Consider the following 27,173-nt stretch of genomic DNA (forward strand, 5'->3'; position numbering starts at 1 on the left):
ATCAACTCTATTAAAATGAACATTCTGCCCAGACTCTGGTTTCTTTTCCAGTCCCTTCCAATATTTTTGCCAAAATCATTTATTCGAATGTTAGACAAAACAATTTCACAGTTTATTTGGGCTGCCAGGAGTCCAAGGGCTCGTAGATCAGTGTTGCAGAGGGGTAAACGGGATGGGGGCCTTGCGTTGCCTAACCTTTTATTTTATTATTGGGCGGCCAACCTTCAAAAAAATTAATGCCTGGTGTAACTCTCACAACCTCGATTGGTGCATAATAGAGGATAACTCCTCCCGTCCTTCATCTCTGAGGGCTTTGGTCTGTGCCCCTCTGGCTTCTTGCTGTCCTAAATACATTAAAAATCCAATTGTACTCTACTTTGAAAATTTGGAAACAATTTAGGCACCATTTCAAACTTTCTGCCCCCACTCCATGCAGCCCCATTTGTAATAACCACTTGTTTCCTCCCTCTAATTTAGATACAGCTTTCAATCTGTGGAGAGAGAGAGGCCTGGCCCATTTCTCAGATTTATATTTAAAGGGCTCATTCAACACTTTTAATGATCTCTGTTTAAAGTACAATTTACCTCAGTCTCATTTGTTCCGGTATCTTCAAGCTTGTAATTACACTCGCACACATTTCACATCTTCCCCTCAGCTTCCAGTAGGCTCTCTTGTCTATAAGGTACTTTTTCTCCCTAGGGCACGTGGCAGGATCTCAATTTTATATGACCTTATATCATCCTCGGATTTGACTTCTCTAGCGGGGGTTAGGGGTAGTTGGGAACAGGAGCTAGAACGTGATGTGACAGATGAATGGTGGGACAGGGCACTAGCCAGGGTCAACTCTACATCCTCATGTTCCCGTTTAGGTTTAATGCAGTTTAAGGTCTTGCATAGGATTCATTTTACAAAAGCTAAGCTTTGTAGGCTGTTTCCATGTGTGAGTGATACCTGCGATAGACGTGGCTCATCACCAGCAAATCATAGTCACATGTTTTTCTCCTGTCCAAAATTAGTTGAGATCTGGTCCCTTTTCTTTAAGATAATAGGAGAAGCCCTCAAAATTACACTGGATCCCTGCCCCTTGATAGCCATCTTTGGGGTACCCCCTATGCCCACCAATCTTACCAAGGAAAATTCTAATGTTGTTGCCTTTGCCTCACTCATTGCCTCTAGACGCATTCTGTTACAGCGGAAAAGCCCAAATCCACCTTCCGCTACCTCCTGGTTAAAGGATTTAATGTCATTTCTCCCATTCGAGAAGCTGAAGTATTCATTAAGAGGCTCAACTGCTAAGTTCTACAAAAAATGGCAGCCTATTATCTCATATGTAAATTATCTTACCTCTCTGGACCCCAACTGATTGAATCCATTCCTCAGGGTGGGCATCCCAAGCATCCTTTTTATTGCACTGACCTCCCTACTTTATTTTATTTCATTTTATCAACCCTGTGTGTGTGTGCGTGTGTGTGTGTGTGTGTGTGTGTGTGTGTGTGTGTGTGTGTGTGTGTGTGTGTGTGTGTGTGTGTGTGTGTATGTGTGTCTTATTTACTTACTCAATTCTGTATGTGCATTATTTATTTTTTTCTTCCGTTTTCTTTAAGAATGTTGGATGGGTGGGGGGTTGGAACAAGGTGTTATTGTAGCTCTCTGTTCTAACACACCAAAAAAAAGGGGGAAAATGTTGTGAAAAACTGATCTGTTCTTTGTGTCTAACATGTATGTAACACTGGTTTCCAATAAAAAAAATAAAGAAAAAAACTTTCAGGGCATCTATAATGAAATTGAAGCAGATCTTGATAGATGGCCTTACCTCCCAAAATCACTACAAGCTCATATGTCAGTTCTTAAGATGGACAGACTACCATGGATAAATGTCTTCTTCTCCATGTTATCTGTTCCCCAACTGATTCCTGGGATAAAATTCACTCCTTGGTATCTACAACTGCCCATAAGGCTGAAAACTCCCCAGCGTCACAAATCAGAGGGTGGTGTTTGAGTTCATAATTTTAAATATAATTTTTGGTCATTTGTCTTGAGACCATTATCAGTTTGGCTTCTGTGTTGTGCCATCCTCGTCGCCAGCATCTGTTTGGTGTCTTCAGTCCATGTACTTCACATACAGGGGGCAGTACTACAGGCAGAAGCATGGGTGTGCTCTGGGTTTTCCATAGCACATGGGTTGCCTATGGGTTTCATAATCAGACTCACAAATGATTCATTCAAATGTGATTTATTTGTCCGTTCTGGCCACCATTATGAGGTGGTGGTACAGGGAATGTGGTTTATATGTGATGATGAAATGCATGGTGGTGGCCTTATGTTACAGAAAAGTAAGAGGTACAAAACATTCACTTTTAAATATAATTTATTGGCTTTATCCCCAAACACAGTGTTCCTCCATAAGACTTATTTAAGCAGACTAAATGCATCTATATCCAGCGATACAAAAGACCATGGGAACAGATAAGCAAGTGATGGTGTGACTTGAGAACAGTACTGAATAAGGTTTCACAGGAGTGAAATATATGAAACGCTTTTATCCCTCAGAATCCCTTATCTAAAGTCTCGTAACTTTCTGTGGAAATATGTAAAAAAATGTAAAAAAAAAAAAAGAAGCAAGGCTGTCCAATTCATTGTCTATTTCTGAGGACTTGTGATGTGTTTTTGGAGCAGATCGCAGATGCCATAGTTTCCAGTTGTTGACCTATTGTTTGTTTGTGTGTTTACTCTGTCTTTAGACCCTCTTTGATAAGATTGAGCTCATAACAGAGGGTCTCATAACGATATGCCATGCGGATCTGGGGAACGTTGGTCTTACAGATGTCATTGCCCTCTGGGCCCTCCTTCAGGTAGTTGGGACCCAGGAAGTGTTTCTTCTCCTGTTTCAGATGGGAATTAAAGGAGCATGTGTTGGTGCCACTTGTTGTACAAGGTCACTTCTTCATGGCATGTCATACACATTAGAATGGAATGTTACTTGTGTGGTCAGAAAGTTGTACAACATTTTGCTTAAATCTTTGTTCATGTTGTTGTATTGGGGAAAATGACATGAATCTGTCACCACGAGCTAATTAAAATGGCAAAGTAAATTAAATTAATTAAAAAAACTAATTAAAATGTTAGTCAGAACGTTGTTGTACGACCAGACATCTGTCATGCTGCATTACCTCGTCAGACAGACTGCTCTGCAGCACGCTGTTCTTTGAGATTTCACACATGTCACAGGTGCTGAGCTTGAACACTTGGGCTGCAATGGCATATTCCTCCATCAGAGGTTCCTGTGGACATAGTGACACATCGTCAAACAAATACGCGAGACACTGCACATCATTGGATTCTGATGAACTTTGTTCAGTTCTCCAATGGAGTACCTTCTCTTCCATGCAGCCAAAAGAGAATTCAGTGCTAGTGTGTTGCACTGTGTGTGAAGCAGGTAGGTGGACTGTGTGTGAAGCAGGTAGGTGGACTGTGTGTGAAGCAGGTAGGTGGACTGTGTGGTGGGTTGCGTGTGAAGCAGGTAGGTGGGTTGTGTGTGAAGCAGGTAGGTGGGTTGTGTGGTGGATTGTGTGTGAAGCAGGTAGGTGGATTGTGTGGGGGATTGTGTGTGAAGCAGGTAGGTGGGTTGTGTGGGGGATTGTGTGTGAAGCAGGTAGGTGTGTGTGAAGCAGGTAGGGCTAAGTTTGTTTTTTTGTTTTGCCTTAATTAGACAGGTATGTTGGTATAGGAATTATGCATATGCATATGTGATATACACCACGTCAAGTCAGTTTTATTTGTATAGCCCAATACCACAAATTACAAATGTGCCTCAAGGGACTTTACAGCAACACAACATCCTGTCCTTAGACCCTCACATCAGATAAGGAACAGCTCCCTAAAAAAAAACTTTAACAGGGAGAAAAATAAGATGAAAGTGGAGAAAGTGTCCAGTTTGTTTCTAAAGTGCCCTAGGAAGTGTGGTGTCCCTGTGCTCCGACCTTAGTGTAGTGGAACTGCATGGGATCGTCAGTAGACAGGGAGACCACCAGGCCTTTCTTGTGGAACTCCAGCAGTGGATTCTTGGCATACTCAAGGAACAGGCTGTTGTTGCTCAGAGGAGACATGGCAATGGGAATCTGGGCTAGGAAGTACAAGTACTGGAGGACAGGACTCTGGTGGTGAAAGATGGAAGGAAACAATAAATTCACAATTTCTTTGTTTTGATTTTTTCCTTTGAATGTTTTATTCATTTGCTCTTTAAACACTCACACAATCAATACAAAATTTGTGAATGTCAACCTCTGACATTACGTATCCCATCCATCCATTATCTGAACCGCTTATCCTGCTGTCAGGGTCGCGGGGATGCTGGAGCCTATCCCAGCAGTCACTGGGCGGCAGGCGGGGAGACACCCTGGACAGGCTGCCAGGCCATCACAGGGCATTACGTATCCCGTCCATTATTATTATTATTATTAATGAATGGGATACATAATGTCGAGGTTGACATTCACAATAATATCCAATATTCTGTTCATTCAGCCATTTTTTTCTGATGTCTGTTATTGACAGTTGCTAACAGATATACTACACTGAAACATTTAACATTTGTATGGATCACATAACCTAATAAATAACATCTGTGGCTTTTAGTTAGTCTTATAAAATGAACTCAAATGAAAGTGGTTGGAGCTGATGACACCACAGCCAGTATTTGTGTGCTAAGTTAAAAATGTTCTACTGTACCTATACCATTTGGACTAACTATGGCATTAAGGCAAGGAATGACTTTTTAGAGGATAAAACACAAGTGTTCTTAGTCTTAGAACATACTGAGAGGATAATTTCCCTTGGTTTTATGTATTTTATGAAAGTGTGTTTTATGCAACGTATGTCCACTTCATCTGGTAATCTTTTAAATTATGACAGTATTGGTCGGCCATTGTTGAAGAACTAAGAGCAATTTTGAAACATATATTAAGTAGGATGCAATGTGACTAATTCTGGGTTCTCTTCTGACCATATTATACAACACCATCACACAAAGCTTGTTCAACATTAAACATCTACTGCAAAGAAAAATAAACATGTCATGGCTTGATGAAAAGATATCTAGACAGAACTTCTCAACTTCTCATCCATTACTCTGATCTTGAACATTCTCACTTCTTCATTTCTCTTCCTATCTTTTCTAATCACTCCCAAGGACCAACACAGTATGTTCATCTCTGCTACCTGTCATGTCAAGTCTAGCCTCTCTGTTGCTGTCACTGCTTCCATACCATACAGCATGGCAGACCTAACCAGTGATTTGTATACCTTGCCCTTTTTCCTCAAGGCATTCTTTTGTCACAAAGTCCTCCCTTTCTCCACCCAGATCGTGTCCTTTTCTCGACTTCCTTCTCACCACCACCTTCTGTCTGTATTGTTGATCCTAAGTACTTGAATTCCTTAACTTCTGGGACATCTTCTCCTCCTAAGGTCAATCTTGGACTTTCTACTTGCTTATTTATACTCAGTCTTTGTTCTGCTGATCTTAAGTCCTCTGATCTCTAGTGCTTCTCTCCAGTCTTCAAGATCTCTCTCCAACCATTCCCTGTCCTCGTTTGCTAGCATGATGTCATCAGCAAACGTCATGCTCCATGGTGGCTCTTAAAATGCTCTGTGAGGCTGTCCATCAGTATCACAAACAGCAAAGGGCTCAACACCAATCCTTGAGGCAGTCCTACCTTTACCTCAAACTCGCTTGTTGTTCCCACTGCACATCAAACTATGGTCTTACAGTCCCTGTACATATCCTGAACTACACTGATGTAATTTTCTGCCACTCCTCTTGCTCTTAGGCAATACCACAACTCCTCTGTTGGTACTGTCACACGCCTTCTCCAAATCAATAAATACACAGTGCAAATCTTTTTGGCCTTCAATGTATTTTTCAGCTAAGGTCCTGAGTAAAAACATCGCATCTGTGGTGGTACTTCTTCCAGGCATGAATCCAAATTGTTCTTTCCATATAGTCACTTCCTAAATCTCACTTCAAGCACTCTCTCCCATAACTTCATTGTATGCGTATCAATTTACCCCTCCATAGTTGTTGCAACTTTGAGCATCACCTTTTTTCTTATAAACTGGTGACAATATGCTCTTTCTCCATTCATCTGGCATTTTCCCAGGCTGTATGATGTTGTTGAAGAGTCTAGTCAGGGACTCTATGCCAGTATAATCTAAGTATTTCCAGATTTCTGCTGGTATCTTGGCAGTCCCACAGCTTTGCCATTTTTGATTGGCTGCAACACTTTTATCACCTCATCCCTTGTGATCTCTGCCACATGCTCTTTGTTCCTAGGTGGTTCATCTGTCCTTCTTTCTCTGTTATTCTCTTGATTAATTTGGTGACTCAAATAATCCCCCAAACTCTATAAAATATATTCCATCTTTTGACAATACTCTTCCATCTGTGTCCTTGATCAGTTTTGTTCAGCATCCTTGCTTCTCCGTCTCTCTGTTTGTGTGTGTGTGTGTATAGTGTTATATTTTGTGCATTGTATGTCTGAGCCACTGACCAGTTTTGTTTGTGATGTTAAAAAGGGGTAAAACCTTAAGAGAAATATGTGTAAAGTTTTCTTCTTAAGTGAAATGTTGTATCCTAGTAGCCATTTTATTTTGGAAGGAAGCCTAACCTTCTTGAGGTTGAGGCCATGAGAAATATTATCAGCAGTCATGAAGGCGGCCAGCAAGTGGGTGACAGCACCAGCCTCACCACAGTGAGGCCTAAATGTGAAGGTATTCATCCCCCTCTGCCTATGAAAGAGGTCAGAAACAGGAGAGAGACTTTAACATGGGGTACAACCACTTCTAAAACACAAACAGAGGAAATATCAATCATTCACACTACTACCAGGAAGAACTTGTCATGAAAAGATAAGCTGAAATCATAGGAATACTATCAGGATCAGACACACAAACAGCTGAAAAAGAAATGAAAATGACTGGTGAACCCAAACACCCCTGAAATCCACCCAAACAACCCGATACCAGTACCCTTATCAAACACCCCTAAAATTCACCCAAACAACCCAATACCAGTACCCTTACCAAACACCCCTGAAATCCACCCAAACGACCCGATACCAGTACCCTTATCAAACACCCCGGAAATCCGTCCAAACACCTCGATACCAGTACCTTTAGGAAACACCCCTGAAATCCACCCAAACGACCCGATACCAGTACCCTTATCAAACACCCCAGAAATCCGTCCAAACACCTCGATACCAGTACCTTTATCAAACACCCCAGAAACCCGCCCAAACACCTCGATACCAGTACCCTTATCAAACACCCCGGAAATCCACTCAAACAACCCGATACCAGTACCCTTATCAAACACCCCGGAAATCCACTCAAACAACCCGATACCAGTACCCTTATCAAACACCCCGGAAATCCACCCAAACGACCCAATACCAGTACCCTTACCAAACACCCCTGAAATCCACCCAAACAACCCGATACCAATACCCTTATCAAACACCCCTGAAATCCACCCAAACAACCCGATACCAGTACCCTCATGTAGAAATACAAAAAAGAACAGCCTGCTGTGGCAGGAAAGACTCTGACCTGCGGAGCTGGTTGAGCATAGTGATGTTGGCATACATGTAGTAGATGTAGTAAGTGTAGGAGGGGTTTTTGACAATGTCCCACTCTTCTGGCTTGGGGCTCTTTGTTGAAAACATGTGCCCACTGTGCTTGGACTCATCATCCACGCTGTCGAAACCTGTAACCTGCACAACGGGAATAAAAGACAGTAAAGTGAAGCAACATATCAAGTTGTCTTTCTAAAACTTCTTCATTTTAAACATAAACCTGTTCATTTCTCAACATGTCTGGAGGACAAATGTAGAGAATTTTGTGGACCCCTTCTGTGAAGTCTCTGTTGACATGTCTCTGTCCTGTTGTACCCAGGCATGTGTGCTGTACTGACTCACATGCTTCAAGAAGATACTCAGTTCAGGGTTGGATTGTGGGTCAATGGTGGCTTGGAACACGGGCAGGAAGATGTTCTCCAGCATCTTTCCAAAGTGGGGCACAAAGTCCCTGCCTCTGAAGATGTCACTGAAGAAGAAGACAGAACAAATCAAACACCTACCAAAAGAAAACCTGACACCCCTTTCACACGTGACTACAAAGCTGAGTCGTTACTGGGACCTCTTTTGGGTTTAAGTATCTATGGTTGTCCATCCTAAGACGCTTGTCCTCGGTATGGCACAGCCGTTTCCTGGAATGCCTCGGTATGAAAACGTCTCAGCGTCTGCATGTCTGACCTACTGAATTTGACTCGGTAAATACAAACATGCGGTGCAAAGACAGCGGGGTCTGCATTCTAGTGACAGAACACCCACCCTCTTCTACTGCACTGGACACCTGATGCTATAACAACAGCAAAAAGAGGGGCATCTGGGTCACGTGGCGGGGTATTCCGTTGCCTACCAACATGAGGAACGCCGGTTTGAATCCCCATGTTACCTCTGGGTTGGTCGGGCGTCCCTAGAGACACAATTGGCTGTGTCTGCGGGTGGGAAGTCGGATGTGGGTATGTGTCCTGGTCGCTGCACTAGTGCCTCCTCTGGCCGGTCGGGGCACCTGTTCGGGGGGGAGGGGGAACTGGGGGGAATAGCGTGATCCTCCCACGCGCTACATCCCCCTGGTGAAACTCCTCACTGTCAGGTGAAAGGAAGTGGCTTGCGACTCCACATGTATCAGAGGAGGCATGGGGTAGTCCGCAGCCCTCTCTGGATCAGCAGAGGCGGTGGAGCAGCAACCAGGATGGATTGGAAGAGTAGAGTAATTGGCCAAGTACAATTTCAAAACAAAAAAAAACAAAAGCAGAAATTAACTACATGTTGTACAAATATTGGCAACATGTTGGAATAATCTGGTCCTGCTGCCAGGATGCAGTACATACAGGAAGTCTGAAGTAACTGGAATGCAGGGATTCATCAGCGGTGTGTGAAAGGGGGGTTTATCAATAATCCTAGTACTTGAAACCCAGGAACATAGCAGGAATTCGCTGTGAAATAGACTTGAATGTACTTGAATAAATTTGGAATGTATTGAATTTACAAGTATAGAGTGTGCAGGCGCTTTGTGTACACACATTGTGCTAATGAGTCACGTCCCGTGCCCTTCAGGAGACAGTGTCCTGTCCCTTGTCCTTCATGAGATAATATGTCCTGTCCCTTGTCCTTCATGAGACAATGTGTCCTGTCCCTTGCCCTTCACAAGACACTGTGTCCTGTCCCTTGCCCTTCATGAGACACTGTCCTGTCCCTTGCCCTTCACGAGACACTGCTGGTGGTGCTTAGAATTAGTTCTGACGTAACAGAGAAAGAAACTTACTAGATCCTCGGTATTTGAATCATCCACTTGAGGTTAGGGGAGAAGACCCTTTGCTTCACGAACCAGCCGGACAGTTTGCTCCACTCATCTGGCTTGCAGCCATAAATGGACAGACGTGGCTCAGCATACTGGTACTTAGCATCTTCCAGATCACTGGCAACCTCCTAGATATCACCCAGCACAATTTTACAAGTCTGCAGGTCAGCACTCGATCAGTGGTCACATGTGTAGTTACACACACAACACTGCATGGGTTAAGTTGGTTTACTGGTCTGGGACACTCCCACAGTGACACGTTTACATCGGGTCATGGTTATGAGTTGGCTGAACGCTCTCATAGTGACACGTTTACATCAGGTCATGGTTATGAGTTGGCTGAACGCTCTCATAGTGACACGTTCACATCAGGTCATGGTTATGAGTTGGTAGAATGCTCTCATAGTGACATGTTTACATCAGGTCATGGTTATGAGTTGGTAGAATGCTCTCATAGTGACACGTTTACATCAGGTCATGGTTATGAGTGGTTAAACGCTCTCATAGTTACTCGTTTACATCAGGTCATGGTTATGAGTTGGTTAAACGCTCTCATAGTGACACGTTTACATCAGGTCATGGTTATTAGTTGGCTGAACGCTCTCATAGTGACACGTTTACATCAGGTCATGGTTATGAGTTGGTTAAACGCTCTCGTAGTTACTCGTTTACATCAGGTCATGGTTATGAGTTGGTTAAACGCTCTCATAGTGACACGTTTACATCAGGTCATGGTTATGAGTTGGTAGAATGCTCTCATAGTGACATGTTTACATCAGGTCATGGTTATGGGTTGGTAGAATGCTCTCATAGTGACACGTTTACATCAGGTCATGGTTATGAGTTGGTTAAACGCTCTCATAATTACTCGTTTACATCAGGTCATGGTTATGAGTTGGTTAAACGCTCTCATAGTTACTCGTTTACATCAGGTCATGGTTATGAGTTGGTTAAACGCTCTCATAGTGACACGTTTACATCAGGTCATGGTTATGAGTTGGTTAAACGCTCTCATAGTGACACGTTTACATCAGGTCAAGGTTATTAGTTGGCTGCAGTGTAGAATAATACCTTGATGATGGTAGCAAAATACTCTCCACTGATATGGTTCTCTGTCTTCAGGTACAGGTCACGCAGCTCACTGGCTCCTACAGGGTTGTACTTGGCATTGAACTTATCAAAACGCTGAAATGTTTGTCTCCCCTTAACACACAAAGAAAAGGTGGGTAAATAGAGAAGACATTTAAAATGACTAATTATTGTTTATCATCACTTCAGTTATTTGTTGTATTATTCAGAATGCCAGAGGTTTGTCAGCGCTACATGATGACACCTTATGTCAGGGTGCTCGTGGAGCTCAGCTATGAGCCCAAAAGTCAGTCTGGGTCTGTGCTCAAACACGCCTTCGTGTAAGACAAGTGTCGGTTGCATGGAAGTCACGACATGTTTCTCAACAGTCGGCGGGTCTCCATTAAGCTGTTTCCATTGATGCACAATCTGAAATTGCAAACTAAAAAACAAGTAATGGAAACGTGTATTTTGAAAAAACTCAAACATGGCAAAAGAAAAAGTACACACTCGCATGAATGACCTGGGTTTTCACACGAGTCGACAAAGCAATATTTCACAAAACGGAAATGGAAACATTTTGGGACGCAAGTCAAGGTAGCCATACCCTAAAGGGGGACGGCCCACTTTTGCGACCTCCCATTATTCCGAAACCCCAGTAGCCCGAAAAATACCCCACTGGACCAAAAGCCCATGTGTCCGACAGCCCTCCATCCCGGAAACAAGGCCCGCCGCTCCGCAGGCCTGCTGTCTCGCCCGGCAGCGACGCAACCGAGCGCTCTCCCCGCCCGCTGCGGGACTTGAACCGGCGACGTCGCTAACCGCTCGACTAAAGGGAGCCGCCGCCCGACACCGTCGGCCAGTGAGGCTTCTGGTAGGTTACTGTCGTCACACGCTCCCGGAAGCGCGCCCTCACGCCTGCGCCCTCACGCCTGCGCGCTTCCGGACACTTCCGGATCCCACCGACGTAACCGCGCGTGATGAGTGCGCCTATGCTTATTAAAGGGAGAAAACAGCAACGCGGAGCTTTAAAGACTGAACCGGGACGGCATGTTTTATTTTTCTCACATTACACGTTTCATATTGACCGCTCCCCCCACATAACAGACACCACTTTCGTTTATACCCTTCGCAATAAGAGCCCCTAACTCTTATTGTGAAGCTTGTGTGACTCTTATTGTGGTAACTGACGTGGGTGTATTTTGACGTGCAGACGCGAACATACCATTTACTACCAGTTCGCATGAGTAGGAGGCGTGACATTAAAAGTAGAAAGTAATCTCTATTTCACCCGAAATTCAACTTTCTTGTATTTATCTCTGGCCAGTTCAGATCAGTGATTCACAACGGAGAGCTTGTATTTCCGGAGCAGTGGGCTTTAGTTTTTAGGATATCAGGCTGTCGGACAAATGGGCTTTCGGTCCAGTGGGGCATTTTTCGGACTATTGGGGTTTCGGACTAATGGGCTGTTGGATGTGGCATGGCACCTTATAAAGAGCGATGGCTATGTACTTCTCGGTTAGAACTGGCTCCTCCCTCGGGCATGATGTGGCAGGAGCCATGAGGGGTCTTATTGCAGACAATGACCTCCCACAACTCCCTGATACGTGGCCACTGCCAGGTATAATGGATTTGCCTTTCTGTCCTAGAAAGTTGAATCAGTTTATCTGGACACAGTGTTTAGTGGGAGAAAAGATTCATCACTCACTTCTTCAGTCTCAGCTGACTGCAGGTACCCCAACCTTATAAACACACACTGCGTCACAACCATAACCAGCTATCGATTGCATATGGAAATTGCTGTGGCCATTAATTAGAGTTAAAATGAGGATTCACAGAGGATTAGGGAATTAGGGAGGATTAGGGAATCAGAGGATTAGGGAATCGTTACAATCACAGCATTGTAAAATGGTTACAGGTGTACTCTTACCCCCCCCCCCTGAACTGGGGGGGCAGGTAAGGATGGTCGTTTCCTCTTCACATAGATGGCTTCTATGACTCCCCGTTCAAATCAGCATTCTTCTCTATCAAGGATGTGCACATCCTCATCCTCGAAGGAGTGGTCACTGGCCTGTAAATGGTGCAGACCATGGAGTCTTGGCTTGACAAAGTAGCTCTTCTGTGTTGTGCCATCCTCTTCGCCAGAGTCTGTTTGGTTCCCCGATGTACAATTCATGGTAATCCTCCTGGCACTTAACAGCTACACTATATTGCACTGTTTGTGGCGGGGGACCCAATCCTTGGGGTAGACCAATTTCTGGCGTGGTGTGTTTTGGGGTTTGAAAGTAACTGAGACGTGATGTTTGGAAAATACGCATCTAAACTGTTCCGAAACTCCTGCCACATACACCACTGGTTTATGCTTAGGCAGCTGTTGTCCTCCTCCTCTCTTCGATCACCTGGTGCACTGTTTAGGCCTCTGCCTGGCTTTGAAAAACACCCAGTTACGATAACCACACTTAACCAGGGCCTGTTTAATGTGGGATTTCCCCCCTTCCCCGGCCGCTGTGTCGGTGGGGATGCTGTCAGCTTGGTGGTCCAGCGTCCTGATGACTCCTAGTTTGTGCTCCAGTCAAACCTTAAGTACTGGATCAGTATGTGTTGGCTTACGGTAAACACCAATAATCAAATGCCTCCCACCCCATCAACTGCAATTTCAGTCTAAGAAGGTTAACCTGTCATGTTTCACATCCTCCCTGGTGAACATGATGTGGTGTCTACCAAGTTAATGTGGTCGGTGAAATGCGCTACATCCTGAGATTTAATTTTAACCCAGGTGTCGTCCACAAATCTGAGCCAGTGGCTAGGTGGTGTCCCTGGATAGGACATCAGAGCCTCTTTTCCACTTCCTCCATATACAAGTTGGCCACTATAGGTGAACCCAACCCATAGCGCACCCATATTTCTACGTACTGCCCCCTGTATGTGAAGTACGTGGATTGAAGACACACTTGGTCAGTGTTAAGGGTGGTTCTATTGCTAAGGGTGGGGTCGTTTTGTAATTTCATATGGACAACCTCCACTGCTTCATCAACAGGAATGCACATGGAGAGGGAAGTATCGTCATAAGAGACCGTTGTTTCATTCTCCTCCATAATGGTGTCCCTCACCTTGTCCACAACATCCACAGTGTTCTGAATGTGATGTTTATTACTACCTACCAGCGAGTTAAGAATAGATGCCAGAAACTTAGAGAGGTTATAGGTCACTGAGTTAATCATACAAACCATAAGCCATGATGGCACATCCTGTTTATGTATCTTGGGTAAACCATACAGACTAGGTATAGCGCCCTCTGGGTATAATCTGTGGTACAAAATTCTGTCCATAGCATTGTCCTGTTCTCACAGCTTCAGACAATCTGTCACCTTCTTGTCACCACTGCCTGGATCTCGTTTCAGGGGCTCATTTATGTCAATGAGTAAAAACACAACTTTCTGGCGGCACGGTGGCCCAGTGGTTAGCACTGCTGCCTCACAGCAAGAAGGTCAGAGGTTTGAACCCCAGGCCATCCCAGGTCCTTTCTGTGTGGAATTTGCATGTTCTCCCCATGTCTGTGTGGGTTTGCTCCGGGTACTCCGGTTTCCCCCACCATCAAAAAGACATGCATGTTAATACTCCTGTCTGTGGCGTAAGACTACAATTCGTTATAAGAATACAATGTTGAATAAAGTGACTTTCATTTCATTTGGTGGCACGTGGCAGCATGGTGGCCCAGTAGTTAGTGCTGTCGCCTCACAGCAAGAAGGTCCTGGGTTTGAACCCCAGGGTTGTCCAACTTTGGGGGTCATCCCACGGGGAGAACATGCAAACTCCACACAGAGGACGCTCTGTGTGGAGTTTGCATGTTGTCCCCGTGTCTGTGGTAGGTTTTCTCCGGGTTCTCCAGTTTCCCCCAACATCGAAAAGACATGCATGTTAGAGTTAATACTCCTGTCTGTGTCCCTGACCGAGGCATGGCAAGACCAACTGGAGTTGGTCCCCGGGCGCTGCACGGCAGCTGCCCACTGCTCCTAGCTCCACAGCTAAGATGGGTTGAATGCAGAGAAAGGATTTCCCAACGGAAATCAATAAATTAGTAAAAAACAAACAAACAAACAAAACATTTTCTCGCAATAGTCTGTCTGGTTCAACAAAACAGTGCATCTACCTTAATCTGGATGATGATGTAATTGTCTTTACTGTGGATCACGAGTGCATTCCTCTTGTCTCTGCTGACGTTGGACGGTGGTGTCTTTGCATTGCTGAGGCAGGATGAGACTTCTGTCCGCAGTTGCTCTGCCTCCGGGTCTGTGATGTAGTTGTCAGATTGCTGATTCCGTGGCTGTGATCAGTTCCGCTAGTGGGACTTCCCTCGGCGTGACAACAAAATTCAGCCTCTTGGCAAGGAAGTCTTTCTCCGTCTGGGTGAGTCGTTTATCAGAAAGATTCCTCACCTACTTGTCCACATCATTGGCGTGTGTCTCTCCACCTGCTGTTGAGGGCGCCTTCCGTTGTCTTTGGCAAGCATCAAGTAGGTTGAACTTCTTTTGCTGCCTGGTTTTCGACTTCCCATGTTGTGCTAGACAAGCCTTCTCCATGAACTCAAGTCACATGTTGGAAGCCGGTCTCACCTTGATGCAAAGTAAGTAAGGCGTAAGGGTGGGGACACCTGCAGTCAGCTGAGACTGACGAAGTCACTTATGTGAGTGATAAAACGTTTCTCCCACTAAACGTTGTGTCCAGATGACCTGACTAAACTTTCTGGAATTTCCTCACCTGGATTATTAAGCATGCATCAAGACACCTGCCTCCCCATAATTGTGTGCATCACATGTCCTCACTGCCTTCGATTAAACTCTACCATGGCAATTGCGGTGCAAGCAATGAAAATCACTGTGCCGACACTTATCAGGTCCTGGAGACTATTGCGAGAGGAGAAACCCCAGCTTTACCCACAAAACATCACTCAGTGGAAATACATACCAGTCGCAATTGTGTTTTGTCGACTTTTTAAAAAAAAAATGCTTCTATTTTGCGCAAAACTGCAAGTGAATATTCTGTACTTTCTTTCCCAATCAAATTCACTCGTTTCATGGCTGCTAATGATCCAACAGCTGGTTTGAACTTACGGCATGCACATCCAGAGAATCAACAGTGAGATCATAGGGGTGCAGGTTGAGAGACTGAAACAGCTCCTTCATGGTGACCTCCTTGCCCTTGAGGGTGTGCACAACACGGTCAGCATCCACTCGGTAAGACTTCTTGATGAAGCGCAGCAGATGCTTCTGGTTCATGCAGGCAGCTGCGTGGATGTGGGTGTCCACCTATGTATAGTTGGAGAGACATGTGCACAGGCTAACTGGGTTTATGTTGCTTGATGTTGCAGAAGCTGCACTTGGCCAAAGGAGAAAGTTGAATGCACACATGATGCTACCAGCTTGGTGTGTAGAACATGAATTGTCAGACAGCGCACCAACATGTCAGAAATGTGTATTCATAATTGATATTTTACTACTTGTAGGACAGTTCTTAAATTTGCACATTTAGAATGTGAAGCACACTATTTTTGTGCATATTCATTTGTTAAAAAATAGATCACAAATGTTAAGTTGTTCTATTTCCTTTGTTTGGTTTTAATTTTGTATCCATATTTTGTGTGTATGAAGGACAATGATGTATTTACTATAACAACTATGTGCGGCCTATCAACACTAAACTTTAAAGACAGAAGGTTTCATTATAGTTTTCATTGTAAATCTCTTTGCAATGCAGAATGCATATTGCATATCTACAACATGCAATATGCAACACTGCACATCTGTTTTTATTTCTGGCATACAAATTCAGGCCAGCCATCAGTCCCGGGAGTTGCATTACCTCCCAAAATTCACCAGAATCCAAGAGGTATTTCAAGAGACATGCTATAAATAATTTTAAAATGAGAGTATAAATAATTTTAAAGTTTATTTATCTCCATAATCTCACGTTTGTGGATAATGCAGCAATACCTTTAGTTGTGCATTACTGATATTGTCAGTACTGCACAACTAAAAGATACAGCAGAATTGTTGTTCTAACGTTGACTTTAAATTCACATGACCTGAAGCTGACTGACATTAATGGCATTGGCTGTGTTGACTTTATTTCAGCGGTCAGCCCACCTTCCTGCAGTTGTAGAAGTCCCTGTGGGGGTTTATCTTCAGTTCTTTCATCTCCTCCATCTCATTCAGCATCTCATGGACATTGAACTTGGACATGAGGAACTTCAGACGACGGTGTGTGTAAGTCTTGCTGTACAACAAACAGAAATGTACTCATAAACAAACTATATGGTCAGGTGCCATTTATTGTGTTAAAACACCATGGGTAATTATGTTTGAATGAACACAACACTTTGTTTGTGAAATATTTTAACAATCCATCTCAAATATTGGTATAAAATTTAAGGGACTTGCGTTGGGCCCTGTGCAATTAGAGCAATGAGGAAGTTCATGTCATCAATGAAAGTGTCGTAGTCGGGGCAGGGTAGATCTTTTGGCTGATGCTTGTCAGCAGCTGCAGCGTTGTTGTATACATAGATGACGCCATCCTTCATACGGGCAACATAGCCCAGGTTCTTAGGCAGATCCTTACTATCAAAGGGGTCTTCTCCATTCTTGGGTGGAGCTGTGAAAACTGAGAAAATACAATATACAGTTTGTGTTGTGAATTCATTGTATATTTAATTATTTTGCAAAAGAGCAATTTCTTTTTTTCCCTCCCCTATCCATCCCAGTTTGCCTTGTCCAAATCCTCATACTCCTAGGGCTCCACAATTCCTGCAGGAGTTTTTGTGGATATGTCCTCTTATACAACTGGAGCCAGCTGCAGTTTTCTGGTAGGGTGTAGCACATGCTGAGGCTCATGCCATTTCCCCCAAATCCACCCACCCCACCGCAAACAATGGTCTCTAATTGAAATGGTGGGACAGAATACCCTTACCAACTACCCACCCAAGGAGCCCTGTGACACCTGGCTGAGCTTGAGGGAACATCAGGGTCAAATCAGGAACCTGTGTTGGGACTAGGCCTGTTACAGTCATTTCATCATCGCCTGATCGTGATTATTTGACCTGACCTGACCTGACCGCGGTCCTTTTGCATAATGGTCAGAGTCGTTTCCATTCATTTGTATAAGAACAGCTGGATGAAGCGAAAAGAAAGGTCATGTTTCATCACTACTCCCACCTCGTTTTCCACCGTTTGCTGTTTGACCGGCGCTCTTTTAATGACGTCATCTTGTGGCGCCCCTGGCACGAGTGGTGAATTAGCGCCAACAAGCTGTTTATTTTAAGGCGATTATTCTCTAATATTCTCAAATATTGGACGACTGCATTTCAAGGAGTGTGTGTTGACATCAACGTCGTGGACGTAGTTGCAGAGCCAGACACCAAGCGCCGCTGGGGGACATGTTGGTTTTAAGCCGGATGAAGAAGGGGAGCACATTAACTTGGAGGAGACCGTTTGTCGGATTTGCAGCAAAAAGGTGGCGGTCAAAAGCGCGAATACCACACATTTAAAAACCATCTACGGATCCACCACCCCACCCAATTCGCCGACCTTGGAAAGACAGCCACCGCCGCAGCTCCATCCCGGCAACTGGCTGTTCCCAAAGCGCTCGGGCGAGTGTCTAACTAGAGATGCGACAGCATCAGATGGTGCGCGTTAACAGGCAGCGTAACGCCGTATACAGCCAAAGACAAGAAGGGTAATGGGCCAAATACAATTGGGGAGAAAAAGGGGGAGACACAAAAGAAAAAGACAAATCGTCAATCGCGATTATTTGTATGACAATTAACCGTCAGTTAAAATGTCGTGATCATGACGGCCCTGGTGGGGACACTAGAATATGAGTATGCTGCTCCACCCAGACGAAAACTTCACAACATGTCACGTTCAAACTGCATTCTCAGAGTTGGGGATGTGAAAGCTGTCCACCTGCTGAACACGTTTACCTGGCTGGATATGGTGTTCAGGGTTAAAGGTCTCTCCCTCAATGTCACGCAGGTACTTGGAGGCAGTCCAAGGGAAGCGCTGGTAAGCCAGTTTCATGTACTTCTCCCGGATGGTCATTGCACGGTACAGCCCTTTGCAGGACAGCTCAAAATCATCCATAGTCACCTAAATAGTCACATTATTGTTGGTTCACAAACAAAAGCCACCCAATTGAAAATGAGCTTCTCTGTGGCATGCTGAAAGTTCAGCAAGATAAGTATGTCTCATGTGGGCTTGGGCCCATTTTTCTCAGTTTTGAGAACAACTCAGAACCTTGGCTGTATCGTCTCTCCCTTTCACTGTATTTCTTGTCTTCCTCCACTAACCTATCTAATGAAGCAAAAATTGCCACAAAAAAAGGATAAATAAAAATTGAGATTTCCTGATTTCACTCATTACTACCACATTGCCAATTTAAAATTAAGTACACATAATTCAATAATAACAAGACAAAATTACCAGTTTTATAGTCAAGTAGACGCATTCTCAGTTTGTAGTGATGACAGTAACCAGGTGCTCGACCAGGATGACCGCATTATGGAACAAGCTAGCATCATGAACAGGCTAGCATTATAGAACAAGCTAGCATTATGGAACAAGCTAGCATCATGAACAGGCTAGCATTATGGAATAAGCTAGCATCATGGAACAGGCTAGCATTATAGAACAAGCTAGCATTATGGAATAAGCTAGCATCATGGAACAGGCTAGCATTATAGAACAAGCTAGCATTATGGAACAAGCTAGCATCATGAACAGGCTAGCATCATGGATCAGGCTAGCCTTATGGAACAGGCTAACTAAGCTGGTCAGGGTGGCCAGTAAGGAGATTGGGGTGGACCAGGCCCAGCTCCAAGATTTATTCTTTACACGGGTCACAAGGAGAGCCAACTCCATCTTGGACTGAGTGGATCACCCACTACTTAATGAGTTTGAGCTCCTCCTTTCAGGTCGCCATTATAGGGTACCTACATGGAAGACGTGGTGTCTTTGAGTCTGTCTTATTCTAGTGGCATTTAACAGTTTACACTCTAACGTAATGTGTGTGGATTATGTGACACTTGAATTTTATATTTTTAATTTTAATGTGTTAACAGTTTGAATTTTATTCTTTGAATCCTACATTTTGAATTTCAGTGTTTGTTATGTACATTCACTATTACACCAAGATGGCACCACAGATGGCAGCCTCGGTTCTGCATTGTCTGGTTTTTGCTTTTTTTAAAATTTTGTTAGGCTTCCAGCTCTCACTCTCCAATCACATTCAGCAGGGAAGAACTTTTAATCAGAATCAGAATCATGTTTATAGGCCATGAAGGTTTAGTCGCACATACATGGAATGTGGCTCTGGTTTCGTGGCTCTCTCAGTGTACTTCACATAGAATAAGAACACTACAATACAATAATCTTCACATATATAGACAAGGACTGACTTATACAGGTGAAAAAAGAGGCGATAAGGTGCAGTGGTGCAGAGAATATATGAGATGCTGAAATACATGTTAGCAGCTTACTGACATACATGTCTGAGGTAGATGGACATGACAAGAGTGTACCAGTATGTGTACAATGTACAGTACAGTATATACTACATGTACAGTACAGTATATACAACATGGTTGGATTTATTGACAGTGTTACGTGTTCATTTGAATGACAGCCCGTGGAAAGAAACTGCTTTTATATGTGGTTGTTTTGGTGTACAGTGCTCTGTAGCACCTACCAGAGGGGAGGAGTTGGAACAGGTTGTGACGGGTCTGCAGTGATGTTGCCTGCCCATTTCCTGACTTTGGATGTGTATAGTAAGTCCTGGATGGAGGGCAGATTGGCACCAATGATTTTCTCTGCAGACCTAACTGTCCGTCGTAGTCTGTCCCTGTCCTGTTTGGTGGCCGATCCAAACCAGACAGTGATGGATGTGCAAACCTCCGACTATCCACTGGTCAAATTTTTCATTATTTTTTCATTGAACCTGAACATTTTACTGAGCTTTTGATTAGAGAAGCAGCAGCTCTGTATGGGCTTCGCCGCAGCCAATGACAGGGGAAGCGAGCCTGAGCGCTTGTTAAACTGTGACAGCAGGGATTTCGAACTGCGCTCCTGTCAATCCACCTGGTGAATGTCCGCTTTCTGGCCAACAAGATGGATGAACTGCTACTCCTAAACAGAACAAATACAGACTTATCCATATCTGTCGTCTTGTGCCTCAACGAAACCTGGCTTGGTGAGCATATACCAGACAGCTCACTCCATCTGCCGCACTTCCAACTCCTCCGAGTGGGCCATGAAACAGCTAAAAAAACGGGGAGGCAGAATCTGCTTCTATATAAATGAAGATTGGTGTTACAGTGTTGAAGAAATCATACAGCCCTCACTTAGAGAACATTTTCATTTACTCTAAACCATTTTATTTACCGCGTGAGTTTTCATCATTTATTCTGGCTGGTGTTTACATCCCACCTCAGGCCTGTATTAGTGAGGCATTGCAACACATGACGGACCAGATGATAAACACGGAGCACAAACATCCACACTCCCTCCTCATTATCCTTGGGGATTTTAACAGAGCAAACCTCAGCCACAGGCTCCCAAAATAAAGTATCCCACTAGGGACAAAAACACTGGATCATTGCTACACAATATTAAAGGATGCCTATTGCTCTGCCCCCGTGCAGCTTTGGGACTTTCTGATCACAGTCTGGTTCATCATCTCCCAACCTATTGGCAGAAACTTAAAAGCAAAGCCTGTGGTTAAAACTGTGAGGAGATGGACCTACTGCTATGACTACCACTTTCGGCTGCTCCCATTAGGGGTCTCCACAGCGGATCATCCGTTTCCATTTCTTCCTGTCTTCTGCATCTTCCTCTGTCACACCAGCCACGTGCATGTCCTCCCTCACCACATCCATAAACCTCCTCTTTGGCCTTCCTCTTCTCCTCTTCCCTGGCAGCTCCATATTCAGCATCCTTCTCCCAATATACCCAGCATCTCTCCTCCACACATGTCCAAACCGTCTCAGTCTTGCCTCTCTTGCTTTGTCTCCAAACCGTCCAACCTGAGCGGTCCCTCTAATATACTCGTTCCTAATCCTGTCCTTCATCACTCCCAGTGAAAATCTTATCATCTTCAACTCTGCCACCTCCAGCTCCATCCCCTGTCTTTTCGTCAGTGCCACTGTCTCCAAACCATATAACATAGCTGGTCTCACAACCATCTTGTAAACCTTCCCTTAACTCTTGCTGGTACCCTTCTGTTGCAAATCACTCCTGAAACTCTTCTCCACTCACTCCACCCTGGACCAACAAGTTAAAACTGGAGCTTCAGGCCTGCTTTGATTTTATAGATTGGAGTGTTTTTGAGGCTGCATCTACAGACCTGGACAAACTTACTGACACTAAAATCTTATATCAGCTTCTGTGAGAACATGTGTATGCCCAACAAAATCCTCTGCATCTTCAACAACAGTAAGCCCTGGTTTACAGAAAAACTCAGGCAGCTTTGTCAGGCTAAGGAGGAGGCCTAAAGGGGTGGAGACAGGGCCCTGTACAATCAGGACAGAACCCCACTTACAAAGGAGATCAAAGTAGCCAAAAGGGGCTACACTGAAAAGCTGAAAAACAATGTTTCAGCTAACGACCCTGCGTCTGTGTGGGGAGACCTGCAGGACATCACCAACTACAGGAAATCCTCCACCCAAACTATAGAGACCCTTCAACTAGCTGACAATTTTAATGTGTTTTACTGCAGGTTTGATCAGCCTACTTCCACACCTCTCACCCACTCCAACTCAGACATTATACAACCAACTGCACCCCCTGCCATAACCCCTCCTCTCCCTCTTGACTCCTGACCAGAACTGATAGTCTGTGAAGAAGATGTGTGTCAGATATTCCAAAGACAGAAGATCAGAAAGACACCAGGCCTGGACAGTGTGTCACCCTCCTGTCTGAAAGTCTGCGCAGACCAGCTGGCCCCCCATCTTCGCACAGCTCTTCAACAAATTACTGCCGCTGTGTGAAGTCCCTCCCTACTTCAAGCGCTCCACTGTCATCCTGGTTCCCAAGAAATCCTCCATCAGTGGACTGAACAACTACAGGCCCATCGCCCTGATGTCTGTGGTCACCAAGTCCTTCAAGAGACTGGTGTTGACCCATCTGAAAAACATCACAGACCTCCTGCTGCACCCCCTGCAGTTTGCCTAATGGGCAATAGGTCAGTGAATGATGTGGTCAACATGGGACTGCACTACATCCAGCAACACCTTGACTCTCCAGGGACATATGCAAGGATCCTGTTTTTGGACTTCAGCTTGGCGTTCAACACCACCGTCTCAGAAATCTCACTCACCAAACTCACCGAGCTCACTGTGTCCGCCTCCACTTGTCAGTGTATCACAAACTTCCTGACAGACAGGAAGCAGCAGGTCAGGCAGGGGAGATTATATCCAGTACCCGAACAGTCAGTACTGACGCCCCCCAGGGATGTGCTCTCCCCACTGCTCTTCTCTCTATACACCAATAACTGCACCTCAGGACAACAATCTTTTTAATTCCTGAAATTTGCAGACGGGAGGTCAAACAGCTGGCCCTCTGGTGCGGTCAAAACAACCTGGAGCTGAACACGCTCAAAACTGTGGCGATGATAGTGGACTTCCGGATAAGCCTCCCATCACTGCCCCCCCCCCACCATACTCAACAGCACTGTGTCGGCTGTGGATTCCTTCTGGTTTCTAGGTTCTACAATCTCCCAAGGACCTGAAGTCATCAAAAAGGCCCCGCAGAGAATGTACTTCCTGCACAGGCTCAGGGAATACATCCTGCCTCAGGAGCTGTTGATCCAGTCTTATAGTGCAGTCACTGAGTTTGTTTTCTGCACTTCCATCACTGTCTGGTTTGGTTCGGCCACCAAACAGCACAGGAACGGACTACAACGGACATTTGGATTTGCAGAAAAGATTATCGGTGACAACCTGCCCACAATCCATGACCTGTCACCTCCAGAGTCAGGAAACAGGCAGGGAAAATCACTGCAGACTCTTCACACCCTGGACAAAACCTGTTCCAACTTCTCCCCTCTGGTAGGCGCTACAGAACAGTGAACACCAAAACCACCAGACACATGAACACTTTCTTCCATCTTGCCATCGCACTTATAAACAGTTAACTTACTGTGGTACTGTACAATAACCCTGGAACACTATAATACCCATTGTACCTACAAATGATATATATTTATTCCAGTCTAAAATTCAAATGTGAAATATATTTAACTCAGTACTGTATATCTGAACAGGCAGTATACTGTGCACAAAAAAAGAAGAAAAACCCCACCAACTATCAGAAATCAGAAACACTTTTTCATTTCACTTCGTGCACTTGCGTACATGAAATGAAACAAAATGCCATTTCCCCCAGCCCACAGCAGTACAACACAAAGACAAAAGCACTCCAAAAGCTACAAGAAAACACATATCCAAACTAACACATACACTCACTGGCCACTTTATTAGGTACACCTTGCTAGTACCGGGTTGGACCCCCTTTTGCCTTCAGAACTGCCTTAATCCTTCGTGGCATAGATTCAACAAGGTACTGGAAACATTCCTCAGAGAGTTTGGTCCATATTGACATGATAGCATCACGCAGTTGCTGCAGATTTGTCGGCTGCACATCCATGATGCGAATCTCCCGGTCCACCACATCCCAAAGGTGCTCTATTGGATTGAGATCTGGTGACTGTGGAGGCCATTTGAGTACAGTGAACTCATTGTCATGTTCAAGAAACCAGTCTGAAATGATTCGAGCTTTATGACATGGCGCGTTATCCTGCTGGAAGTAGCCATCAGAAGATGGGAACACTGTGGTCATAAAGGGATGGACATGGTCAGCAACAATACTCAGGTAGGCTGTGGCGTTGACACGATGCTCAATTGGTACTAAGGGGCCCAAAGTGTGCCAAGAAAATATCCCCCACACCATTACACCACCACCACCAGCCTGAACCGTTGATACAAGGCAGGATGGATCCATGCTTTCATGTTGTTGACGCCAAATTCTGACCCTACCATCCGAATGTCGCAGCAGAAATCGAGACTCATCAGACCAGGCAACGTTTTTCCAATCTTCTATTGTCCAATTCTGTGCGAATTGTAGCCTCAGTTTCCTGTTCTTAGCTGACAGGAGTGGCACCCGGTGTGGTCTTCTGCTGCTGTAGCCCATCTGCCTCAAGGTTCGACGTGTTGTGCGTTCAGAGATGCTCTTCTGCATACCTCGGTTGTAATGAGTGGTTATTTGAGTTACTGTTGCCTTTCTATCAGCTCGAACCAGTCTGGCCATTCTCCTCTGACCTCTGGCATCAACAAGGCATTTTCGCCCACAGAACTGCCGCTCACTGGATATTTTCTCTTTTTCGAACCATTCTCTGTAAACCCTAGAGATGGTTGTGCATGAAAATCCCAGTACATCAGCAGTTTCAGAAATACTCAGACCAGCCCGTCTGGCACCAACAACCATGCCACGTTCAAAGTCACTTAAATCACCTTTCTTCCCCATTCTGATGCTCGGTTTGAACTGCAGCAGATCGTCTTGACCATGTCTACATGCCTAAATGCATTGAGTTGCTTCCATGTGATTGGCTGATTAGAAATTTGCGTTAACGAGCAGTTGGACAGGTGTGCCTAATAAAGTGGCCGGTGAGTGTATATCCAAACTATATGTATATAAAGTAACTTTTTTAACAATTTCATATTTATCTCAGTACCCCTTGCACCCTTCACTTTGATGAGTGAAGAGTGCACTTTTTCCTGTTTACAGTTCAGAGAAACTGTTTCACCTTTATATAGCCATTCCTTGTATTTATTCGTGGAGATCTCTGTGTTGTTATTCTGTGTAAGTACACTGAGAGTCACTAAACCACAGTCAAATTCATTGGATATGCAAACATACTTGGCCAATAAAGACTATTCTGATTCTGATGTACCACGTATGTATTTGTGTCTTACTGTTTCTTGCACATTAGCTGCAAACCAATTAGAGTTTACTTCTCCTTTGAGACAATAAAGTTGAGTTGAGTTGTGTATCCTAAATCTCTTGCTGTGTTTGGTGATACTACAAAGCTGGCATGTATCAGACAGTAAACAATGAAAAGTCTGTTGTGTATGTTGTTAGTTTTGGGTATTAGATAAGGTATTAGATAAAGAAGCTCCTGTTAAAAAGATGTAAGGGATACCCCGGAGGCGTAGTCTCCAATGATGGCCACTCTCTGGAAATCAGGCACTTCAACATATGTGAGGGAATCCACCTTTGTTGCCCCAACAGGGGTAGCAGAAGCATGGGTAGTAGCCAGGTTGAGGCTGCGCTGATGTCTCTTCTTGCTGTGGATGAGAAATCATGACATATGTTGTGTTTAGTGGCTGCTCTAAACCATTCAGTCTCAGTATGAATAAAATGTTTGTTACTATTTTTTTGTTTGTTTGTTTGTTTGTTTGTTTTTATAGGACAATATAAGAAGGTATTGTCTCAGGTTTAGAAAAACATGAAACTAATGTGTTGCTTTTGGATTCCTAGCAGAACAATTGTGAAACCCCTGACCTTCGTTTGGCTTTTGAGATCCCAAAACAAACATTATGGAACAAAGTATAGTCAAGGGTTGAAGAGAAAAGAAAAAGAAAATACACTCACTGAAATTAAATTTACAATTTAATTGAGAGTAATGCCAGGCATAACAAAATCAGTACACACTGAAGTGTAGTTTAGCCATTATGCATAATATCATAATATAATAGCTGTGCCATGAGCCATCTCTACTTACAATACAGAAAATATTTTAGAAACTCCAAATTACTTTTGAATTACTCTGCAGGATTGTAATTGACATCTATAATGGCTTCCACACAATGTTACAAGACGGGTTAGGAATAGGATTGGGTTTTGTCTAAGGAAGTGTACCCCTATTTTTTATAGATACGCTGGTCTGAGATGCAACCCAGTCACTGAGGATGCACAAGCCAGTGCATTCTTAGTGCCGGTCCTAAGCCTGGATAAAGAGGAGCGTTGCATCAGGAAGGGCATCCGGTGTAAAACCTTTGCCAAATCAAACGCGCGGCTCATAAATCAGATTTCCATACCGGGTCAGTGGAGGCCTGGGTTACCAATGACCACCACTGGTGCTGTTGGCCAGCAGGGTGCTGGTGGAAACGATGCTACTGTTGGGCAAAGGAGAACGAGAGGGGGAAGGCATGTCCAGAGACAATAGGAGAGGAGGAAGGGTAGGAGTGTGGAGGTGAGAGTCAGAACTTGGACTGTTGGCACTATGACTGGTAAAGGGAGAGAGCTGGCTGATTGATGGAATAAAGAAAGGTAGGCATACTGTGTGTGCAAGAGACCAGGTGGAAGGGGAGTAAGGCCAGGAGTATCAGAGGTGGGTTCAAACTCTTCTACTATGGTGTGGCTAGGTGGAGAAATTGGATAGGGGTAATTCTAAAGGAAGTGTATGTCAAGAGTCTGTTGGAGGTGAAGACAGTGTCAGAGAGATGAGAATACCCCGCAAGTTGAGTGTGAGATGGAAGAGAAAGAAGAATTCTGGAGTGAGTTAGATGAAGTGGTGGAGAGTGTACCCAAGGAGGAGAGAGTGGTGATTGGAGTGGACTTCAGTGGACATATTGATGAAG

The 27,173-nt window shown here is 44.4% G+C and overlaps 1 protein-coding gene across 1 annotated transcript in view; it reads right to left on the reverse strand.

Annotated features, from left to right (window-relative positions):
- Window positions 1-2,351: 2,351 nt before the first annotated feature.
- The window catches only part of ampd1 (adenosine monophosphate deaminase 1 (isoform M)), a 53,942-nt gene continuing 29,120 nt past the window's right edge, over window positions 2,352-27,173 (reverse strand). The window contains exons 3-15 of the mRNA XM_056302192.1: window positions 25,733-25,877; window positions 18,465-18,630; window positions 16,927-17,146; window positions 16,633-16,762; window positions 15,601-15,795; window positions 10,493-10,624; window positions 9,386-9,549; window positions 7,975-8,101; window positions 7,607-7,770; window positions 6,664-6,784; window positions 3,982-4,155; window positions 3,172-3,282; window positions 2,352-2,883 (exon numbers count right to left, since the gene is read on the reverse strand). Coding sequence (XP_056158167.1) covers window positions 2,728-2,883; window positions 3,172-3,282; window positions 3,982-4,155; window positions 6,664-6,784; window positions 7,607-7,770; window positions 7,975-8,101; window positions 9,386-9,549; window positions 10,493-10,624; window positions 15,601-15,795; window positions 16,633-16,762; window positions 16,927-17,146; window positions 18,465-18,630; window positions 25,733-25,877 — 2,005 coding nt within the window. The 3' untranslated portion in view covers window positions 2,352-2,727. The remainder of the gene's footprint in view (window positions 2,884-3,171; window positions 3,283-3,981; window positions 4,156-6,663; window positions 6,785-7,606; window positions 7,771-7,974; window positions 8,102-9,385; window positions 9,550-10,492; window positions 10,625-15,600; window positions 15,796-16,632; window positions 16,763-16,926; window positions 17,147-18,464; window positions 18,631-25,732; window positions 25,878-27,173) is intronic.

Source organism: Lampris incognitus, chromosome 2 (assembly GCF_029633865.1).
Source record: "Lampris incognitus isolate fLamInc1 chromosome 2, fLamInc1.hap2, whole genome shotgun sequence".
NCBI classification, from domain to species: domain Eukaryota; kingdom Metazoa; phylum Chordata; class Actinopteri; order Lampriformes; family Lampridae; genus Lampris; species Lampris incognitus.